Here is a 13,696-nt window from a genome sequence, read left to right on the forward strand (position 1 = left end):
GCCATTTAAACCCACAAAATTTAACTGCAGTAAGATCAAATACTGCCAACTGAGGCATCAGAAGCTCCACTAAAATCTGCAAGTGTTAGTATATTGTTGTTTCTGGTTATATTCTGATGGACTAACTCAGCCTTGGTTAATGGATTTTGCTGACAAAAAAAATGAAGATATCAGATCTAATCATAGAAATTCCAACATATATTTACACATTTATGCATATATGTAAGTACTATATGTGCACATCACTAGGGTAAGCACTATGTTATGAAAATTAGCTGTATATCCACCTAAATAGAATCTAAAGTACACCTGGCATATCAAAGGAAGGTAGAACAATAAAGTATGTCATCACTGTCAAAAAATCCTGATACAATCAATGCTCCAGGCTATCTAATGTATTCCTGATTTGGAGGGGGAGGGAAGGGGAAAGGAGGGGGAAAGAAGTTATTCTGCTGGTAAAGACATAGAGATGGAGTGAGCCTGAGCTCACTCAGAGCACAGCAAACTCTGTAACACCAAACTCAAAACTTACCTAAGGAACCCCAACTTTTGTGGAACTTGGCACTATCCCAGTTCTTGGCACACTAACTCATCCCCAAAGCTGCACCTGAAATGCTCTGACCCCAGACTGACTTGGTGCAGAGCTACTTGGTGATGTCCTTAACCTCTACTTTCCAGCTCTTCTGGTTTTGGGATTACAGGACTGAGATATGAGTTGATTCTGCAAACGCTCAGTCTGAATTAATTTGAGCAGGACTTATTATCTCAGATTTTCTGGTATTCTTCTGGACTTAAGCTGGCACTGCAAACCAGCCATGACTGAGCAGTGCTGCAGCTGGACTTGTTTGCCTTGACGGACCTGAGCAATTAACATATTTCTGTAGCAAATCTACGATAATGTAATTCAGATATATTACTGAGGGTTGAAGTGAGAGCTCACTGTACCTTTGTTGATCCTTTTGATAATTACAATTGGATAAGCCTAACCATTTTTATATCTAGGATTTTTGTGCCAACCACTTTCAGTGATCTAATTATGCATTCTATTACAGTTTCTAAGTGTTAGCAATTTTAATGCCAGTTTAAAATACTTTTTAGTTAGCAGGAAGTGTATTTTCTAAAACTTTAGAGATATAAGGAACCTAGTATTTTTAAATCATGCAGCTAGGCAAGCCTCTTAGACAACAAGTTTCCCACAGATCTAGGTTTTTCTTTCTGATGCCGCATGTCTAATGGTAAAACTTCTAAATATCTGCAAGGGCAGTTAAAACTTTTTGAAGTGTATCTCTGAAAAAGTATAAATTATAAATGTCATCACCCCAAATCCTAAAATGAGGAGCAATTTTTTGAATTTCACAGAAACAGCTAAAGAAAAACATGGCCAGCAGGATTAAAAGCCACTAACATTCTGCATATTTCAGAGGGCGACCTTTAGGAAAGCTTTTGTCAAAGGAATACCATGAGGCTTTTTGTACGGAAGTATTTTATCCACCAGTAAACCTGGTTCACTGGGGTATTAAAATAGAGTGGCTTCTCTCAAGCTGTGTGGGTCCAACAAGGCAGCCACTGAGCAAACACGTCCAGCTTTGAGTGCAAATAGACTAGACTTGATCCATAACTGCAACTGCAGACAAAATTCTGTTCATCTCCCATTCGAAGCATGATCAGTGCACACAACTTTCAGGACATTTAGCTGCTAAAAATCTGTGTGAATTTTGAACTTTTAAATCTTGGACAGATTTGTGCATATACAGCAATGCTAGCTTTCCAAGGAAAAGAGCATTCCTTTGGAATCTCGGGCATCTTCCAAACCACAAAATTCCTATTGTTCTCCAAGAAAAAGGCTAACATTTTTTTAAGGTTAGTAAGCCAACTTCTTTTTTTTTTTTGTCATATGCAGAAATGGCTTCAACACAGAAAGTTAGCAAAGATTTCAGCTTGAGTAGCTGCAGTACATTAAAACTCTGTCTACTTCCTCTGTTGTGAGGCACACGGAACAGTATTTATGTCTCAATGCGTCTAAATGGTCAAAAAACTACTTTTCTTGTAGATGATGTTGCATGTAAGCATGACAACAACTCACTCATTGGCAGAGCACATGTCAGTGAGAACAGTGACAAGACTACATTTACCTGTTAGATAATGTGTTGCTGTCTGCATGGTAAGGTTTTCTCTTAGCTGAGCGTGAAGGGGAACTTCCACAGCGATCCAAGAGTCTTTGGGTTTGAAACGAAGGATGGTTCAAACATTGTTCTGTCAAATATCTATCTGCTGGATCTAACTTCAGTAAGTTCTTTGAAAAACAAATCCCAAAGTTTAAATGTTAGTATTTGTATTTGCATCAGCAAAAAAATGTAATAAAATATAGAACATTATTGGGATAATTTTTTACTCTCTAGAGTTTCTGGGATTAGATATAACTGCTAGAACAGTTTCATGGTGCATTAAACTACATATGAAACAAAATAAACACTTACAAATCCTATATTCTACTTAAGAGATGAAAGGTCTCAGCCTTGCTAATTATGAAATATATATGCTATATGTATGTAATTATATATATACACAGCTAATGATAGTTAAAATATGTTTAAAACACAAAAATATCTAAAATTTTTCTAATGTGTTTTATGTATATATCTATCCACTTTTAAAATATATGTATTTTAAACATATTTTTCAGCATATACCTTACTGTTGTTTCGAATTAAAAATGCTAAATTTGCCAGTAAAAAAATGCTACGATGAAACAGACTTTACAAACAAACAGAACAAGCATATGGGAACATTTTTATCCAAAAACAAACAGTATTTTAAACTTAGTATTTTTAAAAATATACAAATGTAAGAGTTCTGGTTTTAACTTCTGGGGTTCAGGTCCACCCATATTTCTAAAGAATTCTCTTAACTGTTTACAGTGCATTCACAATGACATTTGCTTTACAACTCTGTTATCTCTGTTGTGACTCTAAACAAGACACTTTTTGACATTTAGAAAATATTTAATCACAAAATTGGAAACAGTAGCTTGGGTATTTTGGTAGAGTTGGAAAGGTTCCTTGCAGGAACAGAGCAATACAAAACTTACCTTGGAATATTCAAACATGTACGACTGTCAGCAAGGTTAAAAGTTTGAATGGCTATTAAGTAAAAAGAATAGCTACTTTTTAAGGGTTGTATATGTTTAACAGAAAAGAACATGCATGTGCATACACACACACAGTGCATGTCTGCAGTATTAATGCAGTATTCAGGCATTCACTTGATCACACACTGGTTTTCCCTTCACAGGATCCCTGCACTTCATGAAAAATGCTCAGAAAAAAAAGGAAGTGACTACATTCCTATGCTGTTTGGTCACACAGTATGCATTATCTTCCTTTTTCAAGTTCACAAACTGTGTACTGAATGGTTAACTACTTCTTTTCCCTTTTTTTCTGGTGCTCATCACTACAGTGGCTCAAAACATGAGAAGACCACATGTGATTTCTACATTCCTCCTCAGAAAAGAGGATGTCCAGAGGTTTCCCTCCAGTGCCTGTACACTAACTTACACAGCCTGGACAACAAGCAAGGAAAACTGGGGTTCAAAGGGAATCCCAAGGCTGTGAACCTGCCTGGAATCACAGAGAAATAGTGGGACAGGGCTCATGGCTGAGGCACAATCAGTGATGGTTACAATTGGTTTCAGAAGGAAGGGGGTAGAGAGGGAGAAGAGTAACATTCCATACTGTGATGTTATGGTAGGAGTTTGCTACCAACCACACATTGAAGAGCATGAAGAAGATGAAGAGGACAACTCTGTACAAAACCAAGCAAAAGTTCATAGGTTGGACTTGATGATCTCAGAGGTCTTTTCCAATCTAATTGATTCTGTGATTCTGTGAAAAGTCTCCTGATCACAGGTCCTCATCCACATGGCAGACTTCAACTATCCAGACATCCAGACTGTGTACATGTTCCAGGAGGTTTCTAGACTATGCTGGTGGCAATTTCCTAGTGCAGCTGCTGGAGAGGCAAATTAGGCAAGGACAGGACTTCAGTCTACTTGAGCTGCTGTTCACCAGCAGTAAAGTACTGGTGACAAATCTGATCAGAAAAGACACTCCGAGCTGTAGCAAGCACGAGATGATTACAGTTAGGACTGAAATGGCCGGTAGGAAGAGAAATATCAGAGATAGGACCTAGGACTTCAGGGGAGCAAATTTCAGCTTCTATAAGGAATTACTGGGCAGAATCTCCTGAAGAACTGCCATCAGTGGAAAGGTGTCCAGGAGAGCCACTTGATTTTTACATAAAATTTATTGAGTGTTCAGGAAAAGCATCTTATTGTACCGATGACCACAAAATTTTTTATAGGTTCAGACTGGCTAAACAGGGAGTTTCTTAATGAACAAAAATGCAAAATGGGAGAATAGAGTCAAGGACAGGAGGCTTTAAAAGCAGTGTGTTGGAACAAAGGTTAGGCCACCTCAGAAAGTCAAAGTCCAGCTGGAGCTAAAGCAAGTGAAGAACATCAAGGGTAAAAAGAAGGGGTTCTACAAGTACTCTAGTAGCAAACAAAAGCTCAGAGAAAATTCATGTCTGGTGCTGAATGGGAGAGACGAGTGAATGACAGATAACAAGGAAAAGACTGAAACATCTTTTTTTACCAAGTCATCACATGTGAAGGAGAGCAGAGGACTAGAGCAACAAAGCAAGGAGGTCAAATAGATGCCTCTTCATTAATCTAGTCCAGAAATGCTCTCTAGATAAATATATTAATAATTCACTCCTTTAGCTGGCATAAGTTGAAGTGTTGGTTATTCAGTAATCTAGTAATCAGACCTGAGGTCCCTGGGAATGCAGATAATGAGGAACACAAGTGTGGACATGTGTCAGAGTGTCCATTTTCTGCAGAAGAGACAGGCATACAACAAAGTCTCTGCAGCATTTATAGCATGCAACTTAACCACAAGTCTCCTCTGTTCTCTTCTTGTAGTCTGCTCACTGTTTAACAAGGTTCCAACTCCTGAATTAAGTAATGTAGGTCAAACACAAAATATCTCTTCTGCAGAATTCCTGACCTTTCTCGTCTCATAGGGAGAAACACAGATAGAAAAGATGAAAAGAATGAAACTATTTGGAAAACTGTGTTTCCCTAAAATTCAAGTGCTTCTTTTCACAACTTTGCAGCTTTTAAATCAAATGAAAAGAACCTAAATGACACCCAGATATAACACAAAAATTAGGATAAAAATAAAATAATGAATCTTGAAATAGGTGGTTTGCAATATATGCTACCAGAGCTTGAGCTACAGCTAACTATGATGCCAGAAAAAAACAATTTCTGTGAATTAGAAAATAGAGGAGAAAGTATAATACTAAAATGAGCAGCTATATGCACTGAGGTATTTAATTTTGCAGACTCCATGAAACCAAGATAAAAGCTATGCTGACTCTCTTCATAAGGCAAGGACATTAAATGTAAGTGATTTGAACTGGTTGTGTGGATGAAAAGAGTAGAGCAAATTTGAGGATTTCTGCTGGCTACAACAATACTGCTAAAAGCAAGTAAACACCCAAGTGTATCCCAAAGCTGGTGACCTCTGTTTTACAAGACAACTGGTGCAGTTGGTCTTGGGACCATAAAATTCATTTAGAGTTGATTAGTCATATCCACACTTCATATTTCTTCCATATTGCCTTTAACTGTTAAGTGGTTTTGTGATTCTAAACCAAATTTTTGACACTATGACTTTTTTTTTTTTTCCAGCTGACTGGGAAGAAATAATGTGAGGGTTGTACTGCAGCTGACCATGGTAATGTTTTTATAGTACAGTAGTAAAGACAACAGTACATGTTTCATACCCAGGAATACAGCACAAATGCATAGCACAGTGCTTTACAGTGCTTGGCCATTTTGAGGGGAGCTAGCTTCTCCTGATTCCCTATAAGAAGGTATCTCAGGACTGTATCCTAGTTGGGCCATGCTGACTTATTCCAAATCAGGGCTGAAGAGTAACCTAACATACACACTTGTGTAGAGGTGAGTGACAGGAAGCAGATTAACAGTTTGGGTAAAAACCCAAAACTGGGTTTGTGTCAATTTTGACAACTGTCCTCATCCACATGCTTACCCAACAGCAAATGAACAACTCAGGTTAGCCTAATACTCTGTGTATTTATCTAAATAAATGGTGGGTTGAGACCTTCTGCTCCAGTATTACTAAGGCAGCTGGTGCATCTGAATGTATGTTGGTATGAATGCATAGTGCTGCAAAGGATGGTGATGCTTTTGTCTGGACTATGTATGGTTTATCAAATCAGTCAAATTTGAACAGAACCTCCCAGCATTTGCAAGGGATATTTTCCTGATTCCTAGAAAATACCAAGCCTTACAACAAACAATTGTGATATCAAAATATCGCAAAAGGAAGTTCACAGGTACTTTTAAGATGTATTATATTAGGAAACAAAGGTCAAAAGTCACTTACATCTTTTCCTACATATTACAGACAGAAAATAAAAGACATTTTCCTACCTTCATAAGGTCAAGCAATACGCCACTTAAAATTCCCAAGTATCTTCTCTCTAAAGACTGTGGATGATTGACTGCTGGAAACTGTAAAAAATACAGGGTAAATATACTTATAATATAAACAAGATATACATAAATACGATGTTTCAAAAAATAAAAACTACACAGTGAAATCAAAGCATGTAATTAATGGGAAACATAAGCACTGAAAACGTTAGTGGTTTATGAAACATCATAAAATGCTATAATGAAACAAGTAACTGTTGATATGATAAGCATCTAGTCAACCAAAGAAAGTATTCTTGATTATTAGGGCAGCCAAGAAACCTCCTCAAGTGAGAAATAATCAACTTAAGATTTTTTGTGGCATTATGATTGACAAGAGGTAGGAGGTTTAAAGTAGATTCAGAAATAACATAAGTAACCTATATTTAAAAGGAAAAAAATATTAAAAATAGCTTTGAAAGAATTTGAGAGTGCAAATACAGTATTAGTTAAATACCAAAGATTAACAAACAATTCCAAAATGTTTTTAGTGAAAAATGCTGAAACCCCAAAGGTTTAAGGTTCAGGATTACTGCTGTGGTCACACTGCAGTGAGATCTGGGAAGACCATGAGAAGTGCACACTACAGGAGGTACCCATATTTGTACTACCATTACTTTTCATAAATTACCTTATGTGAACTTCAAAGGAAACTGAAAGAATATTAGTTTGAATGTGTTTGTTCCTAAATAGTCTCTGTATTTTTCTTTTTACTTCACTTTATTTTTAAGAGGTTTATGAATAATTGAGAATCTTTTTAAGTCCAAGTCCGCTATGTTGATCTTACATAGTAACTTAGGTAAACTAAGGCTTCCATGTTTCTTCCAATTTTTACATGAACCAAATGGCAAAATGTTCTTGTCTTCATTTAGAATGACAATCATAAAGATTTTATATCCAGAATGATCAGGGAAACATGAAAATATGTTGAAGTCATGCAAAGCAACAGTCACTATTCACTGGAATTGTTCAGATTATTCATATAATTTATTTATAGAATAATATTTACAGCCCTACATTGCCACTCACATTTTCCATAGAGGCATGAGCCTATTGGTACTTTCTGATCCCATATTATTTTATTTCCTTGGGCCTTCAACATACCATGGGTGTTTTCCTCCTCAAAAGAATTGGAGAGATATCACTAAATACTCTCTAAACCTCAGGAGAAAGAAAAAACGTGGTTTTGGTGTGTGTATACGTATATTTATATGTATATATGAAGGATATAGGCAGAAAGAAAGGACAGAAAGTCAACAAATGTGCATCTGTATACATATGCATGTGGTGCTGGAGTGTTTGTATTAGACTTGTTTTTAATTTTGTGTTACAATATGCTAGTACTCACAGTTACAGGAATGTAGAAATTCACTAAGTCTAAGTATATGGATAAAAAAATCCACATCATGGGCTAGTTTCTATCTTGTGAATACCGAGCACCAGATCCAGCTTGTAAATAGTAATTGGCTTGATCACAGCATGCCTTCTATCTGCTATGCAACAGAAAATCTTTCACTACTAAGTTATGCTACATTCAGAAAAAATGTACTTTTAAGTTTGTCTTATAATATGGGACAATTTTCCCCCAGAATTAACTAATGAATATCATATTCCGAACCAATATTTTTGTAGTATTTTTGAAGTTTACGCCATTATTCAGACTTTACTTCAGTATTCAAAAACTACTCTCTACGAGAGGCCATGTCACTGTCATCATCACTTGCAGCCTGACTTCACAAATGGGGCTAAGAAGGCAGCAACATTGAGGCCAAGTAATAAACCATTGATCTGGGATGAGAACAGACCCTCAACCTTGTTCTAATCACATTAGGTACATGCTGTCTTCTTGAATTTCTGTACTTAAAAGCTACAAAACAAAGATATTTCATTCTCATCCTAAAACACTACAGAGTATGTATTCGAATAAGATTATATTGCACAGCTGTAAAATAACATAGAAGAGGTAGTAATTTATTTTGCTTACAATTTTTAAAGTATTGTTTTCCTGATAAGGGGTTATAATTTTTTTAAACAGAAAATCCCATCCAGTCCACTGTTCTAAAAAGGATGAAATACAAATAGGACCTTACAAGAAATGCTTGTCTGATCATTTTTTTAAAATCCTCTTCTGATGGTCTACAAACTTCAACAAAAACTCTTCAGAATTAGTTATCCTTGTACCTAAAATAATTACCTTAACACCTTAAGCCAACTATCTCTTATCAGCAGCAGTTAAACCAAATTTATGGCAACTTCTAACATGTTTTAACACAACTAGATCCCCACTCGTTCCCTTTCACATTCTCACATTTTCTCTATTTCAGAGTAAAATTCAAATCTTGAGTCTTTAGCACAGATCAGGTCTCCTAAAACCTTTGTATGTCTCTTTATATGATTTACACTAACAATTTCAGAACATTTATCAAGATCATAAACTCACCTTTCCAAGCAACTTTTATTAATAAAAAATGACAACCGAAACTGGATACAAGGCAACACGAGTCACTGACCAGGTATTGGTAAAAATAACAGAGCTATTACTTATTTATTGGTTCTGGTATTTTTCCATATTACACATCCCAACTTGAGTAGATTCTTCATATTAGTGAGCCTCTATCATTACATTATATGGGCAAATCCCTGAAAGGAACAATGCTGTCAGTAGGAAGAGCTTTTTTACTTATGTGGCCTACATCAACTCCCCAGGAATATAAGTCAAAAGGCAGAAAGCTCTTCTGCACAATAGTAGCATCTATAGCTCAGATTTTTCCAACAGAGTAGCCTGAAGACAGCAGTCATGAGTTTTCCACAATCTGACCTGACAGAGCTTTGCCACTAAACTTTACTATGTAAACCTGTCAGGGCAATGCTAAACTGGATATAAGAGGTAAATTTCACGACAAAAATGTCAAAGAAATGAGAGAAAATCTTTAATCAATCTTTATTTTATAAATAAATGAGAGAAAATCTTTAATCAATCTTTATTTTATAAATTTATAAAACTCAATACTGGTGTAATCAGAATTTTATTTTGACTTATGAATATCTTACAATCTATATATCCCATACTTACACAGAAATAGAGGCAATAGATAATGAACAGTGTAAATGAAAAGAACCTTCACAGCAACAAAAACAATACTGTAAACATTGCTCAAGTAACTAAAAAAGTAAGAAAAAGAACAAAGCTTTCCCTTACCCTCAAGCCATGGAAGCGTGGGTTGCTATAGAAGAGCTTCATCTGCTCAGCTGGCAGCGGGCCCAGCACCTTCTGAATGGTAAAGAGCTGGTCAATCTCACTCTCACCAGGAAACAAGGGCTGCCCATCACTCAGCTCTCCCAGGATACAGCCTACAGACCACATATCCACAGCCTTTCCATAAGGGGCTCTGTAAAGTGAATGTACAATGTTTTTCACCCATTGACCTTGTATTCTTACTGAGCTGTTTCAATTTATTGGCCATATTTCCCATGGCCCACTTCCTTAAAACACAGAAAAACAAAGTCTGATATTAAAGAGACTACCTCAAATCCCAAGCCCCCTGTTTCTGCCCTGGATTTCCTGATGTCTCTATCACTGCTTGAAAAGGCAGGAGAGGAATTTTCAAGTGCCCCCAGGGATCTAATTCTTTGTGAAAAATCTTACATACAAGAATAATCTTTTTGATTGCAAAGCAGTTACCACTCCCAGCTAAACTACTACTAACCTCCCTTCTCTCCAGGGCCAATTCCTGTGCTCTGTTCCTGTATTACATTTATTTTTCCATTGTGCTTACTAGATGGGTAGGCATACTGGGTCTGGCCACTGGAAGAACAGAATGATAGGAAATATCTGTTCCACCATTCATACAATGAAATTTTAATTAGAAAGAAAATGGAATTCTTCTGAAAACTATTCCTTAAAAAACACAAGCAAGGAAGCAATGACAGCATAAAGTAAATAATTCCTGTTTTGGAGCAAAGCCATTGGTGGGGTTATGGGGAAAACTTCTCTTCTGTACACCCGAGTGTTATTGAATTGTAAAAAAAGTTTTAAACATCCAAATTATTCCAAGAATCTCTTTTGGATGTTTTGAATAGAATGACTGGAGAATTCTTTTCACGTCAAAGAAAAAGCTATAAAAATAATAAAGACTGGAACAAAGACTGAACTGAAAACATATTTCACTGAGTCTCTTCTTTTTGAAACTTGTAATCCAATAACTCAACCTCTGTTTCAAGAGATTTAAATTACAGCTGTCTTGCCTATTTCTGGAATAAGACAGCACCAGGAGCTGCAGGTGACAAATCCTATCCTAAATCTGTCCTCTTCACTCCTTCCTTATGTTAATGATTGAAGATGTTTAGAGAAAGAACATGCTCAAACTACAGAAAAAATATCTGACTTTTCCCCACTGATTACTCATTATTATTTACTTAGCTTGTGGAGTGGACACTTGGCCAGAGGAACTTGTAAACCCTTGATTTGATTAGGTGAAGGTGAGAAAGCAATTCTAGCTGGATGATAGCCCGCGTGAAACTACAGGCCCATTGAGATGACTAGTGCAGCAGTCTATGGTAGCTGGGAAAGCCAAAGTAGGACACCAAAATTGCAAAAACTGCCTGCCTTTGAGAATCTGACATGAGACATCACAATCAATCAACGTTTGTCCCATTGGAATTGACTGCCGACAAGGAACCACCACAGTGGTTTCCTGTGGATTGACTCAGTGTTTGACCTTTCTGGGATGCAGCTAGTCCAACCCACCCATCACGTCAGAGTGCCAAGGAAGGCCTAGTTTTTTCCTCACTGCAAAAGGCAACACAGGTGAGAATGGACTCCAAAGCCAAGGATCTGCTCTTAAGATGCTCTGTGCCTGTATTTGAAAAGTGAGGATCTGTGAGCAAAACAGTTTGTGAGACTGCAGGTAAAAATCCTACCCTTTTATTACGATAGAAAACCAAGAACATCTTTGTTTACAATTCCCTTTTAATATGCAGTTTCCTCCAATGAAATGTGAAATAGGGAAAAGGCTGGTGTAGGCTGGGGTACTGGAGAACAAGCTAGGATTACAACTGAGGAATGGGCTAAAACTCCTTTAAGGCATGGACCATTACCCTTCCTTGCTCTCAAGAATAAAAAAAGCTGAATCGTAGTTAGGAACTTTTCAGTATTTACTCTGTAGTCAAACAGAAACAAATCAGAAAATACCCATTTCTTAAGGCAGTGTAAACTGCAGTGTTGTTGTTTGGAAAGGCATGCTCAAGACTCCGGCTGGCTGCCAGGATCACTCTCATCATATCACAAGAGAAAAAAATGCACAAGTGATATGGTTGGAAAATGAAATAACTCCTATAGGACAGATAGACCATAAATCAGAAGTATTATAGTCTAAGCCTGCACATATTAAATTCTCCAAAACATGTTTTCATCTATTAATTTGGTATGTTTTTAAATCTACTGGCTTTTAGCAATATTTTGTCATCAAAGTGTACAGAGTACTCCACCGGTAGCTAGTTACCTGAGGCTCTCCAAAGTGAGTAGATTTTAGATGTTCTGTGAATAATTAGGCAGCAATTTCTTTCCTCTCTTGAAATTTAAGTCTGGAACCTCATTGCTAAACAGAAACCACTCTGGGACACATTTTAAAAGTTGAAAAAGTAAAACTGTATTTGTTAAAATGTATATATTTAATAAACCTGAGAAGAATTTCAATATTAGATGCTTATAAAGATTTGGTAAATGCAAGGAAAGGGGGATGGGAAAGATCAGTTCCTGGGAAATAGAACAGGTTTGCCAAGAAATAGGCATCACTTTTTGCCAGAAAAACTTGGCTTTAAAACCACACACCAGTAAAGCTGAAGCATTAAATACACAAATCCCCTCCCTTTCTCTACAAGTTAATCAAACAGATTTAGTCAACTACAAACAGACACGATTCCTGCTAAACTTCCTTTGGTAACAAAACAGCTTTGAAAATTGCAGGTCAGACTGATACTATGTCTGTCAAACTTTTCATGTCTTTCCTCCTAAATCCTCATTACTACTAGAGAGAGAGCAAAATATTATGTACCTTAAAAGGCCGCAATTGATGCTTTCTTTTCAAGTCTTTTTTTATACTTACATATGCACACAAACACATGCACTTTGCTGGAAGCTTAACTGTTTTCTCCAAGATATGAACAACTGAGCTTTGAGGTTTTTATTGGCAGCTTTAACATAGTATTCTGCACATAAGAATGCAACTACCTACCAGTTTGATTAAGATTAGTACAACTCTGGGAATACTGGGGTGACTTTATTGACAGAATAATTATTACTTAGTGCCGTACCTGTTCAAAAAATATCTAGTTCAGCATTAATCAAAGCTGCCAACTTGTTGCCCAGCAGCATGAAACATTATGTTTAAAGATTCTTAGAAGTGACCAGTACTTTTTTGATTCATCTTGTGGCTTTCAATTCCTTATTTTAAGAATATGTGTATCACTATACATTGGAATTGTATTCTATGAGAGTATTCATGTTGAACTCGATAGTAACTGGAAGATCACATATAGGAGATCTCCAGTTATTTTTTTTCTCTTCCTCTGCCCTTTTGGGTCCTATGAATTAGTTCATTTATTATCTGAAAATTTGTTTCATCTTGCGAGGTAATGATACGCTCATTTTACAGATTAATAAAGGAGTAAAACTAAATTGTCTTGCTGAGGCTACTCACGTAGCTACTACTTTTGCAGGCAATGCATGCTAACTTCTCAGTGCTTTATTGAAATGACTCTTACGGCCTCCTTCAATAAATTCTTCCCGACTAGTAAAAAGTTAGCAGCAGCCTTTTGAGTGACTTCACCAGTGCTGGCAAAGTGTAATGGTTTGGGTTGGAAGGGACCTTTGAAGATCATCTCATTCCAACACCCCTGCCATGGGCAGGGACACCTTCCACTAGACCAGGTTGCTCTAAGCCCTGTCCAGCCTGGTCTTGAAGACTTCCAGGGATGGGGCATCCACAGCTTCTTCAGGCAACCTGTTCCAGTGCCTTATCACCTTCTGAGCAAAAAAAATTCTTCCTAATACAGTTTTGACCCAAAGGATGAAGATAACTACAAGTGTCACATTTTGAAAGCTGCACTGTCATTGCTATGTGATGTCCACCA

At 36.8% G+C, this 13,696-nt stretch overlaps 1 protein-coding gene across 2 annotated transcripts in view; it reads right to left on the bottom strand.

Annotated features, from left to right (window-relative positions):
• The window catches only part of CDKL5 (cyclin dependent kinase like 5), a 124,555-nt gene that overhangs the window by 21,112 nt on the left and 89,747 nt on the right, over positions 1–13,696 (bottom strand). For both annotated transcript variants that reach the window (XM_008922354.4, XM_018084197.3), the window contains exons 9-11: positions 9,765–9,954; positions 6,524–6,604; positions 2,133–2,293 (exon numbers count right to left, since the gene is read on the bottom strand). In XM_008922354.4, coding sequence (XP_008920602.2) covers positions 2,133–2,293; positions 6,524–6,604; positions 9,765–9,954 — 432 coding nt within the window. The remainder of the gene's footprint in view (positions 1–2,132; positions 2,294–6,523; positions 6,605–9,764; positions 9,955–13,696) is intronic.

The sequence above is a fragment of the Manacus vitellinus genome, unplaced genomic scaffold (genome assembly GCF_001715985.3).
Source record: "Manacus vitellinus isolate BGI_N305 unplaced genomic scaffold, ASM171598v3 scaffold_7_pilon, whole genome shotgun sequence".
NCBI lineage: Eukaryota > Metazoa > Chordata > Aves > Passeriformes > Pipridae > Manacus > Manacus vitellinus.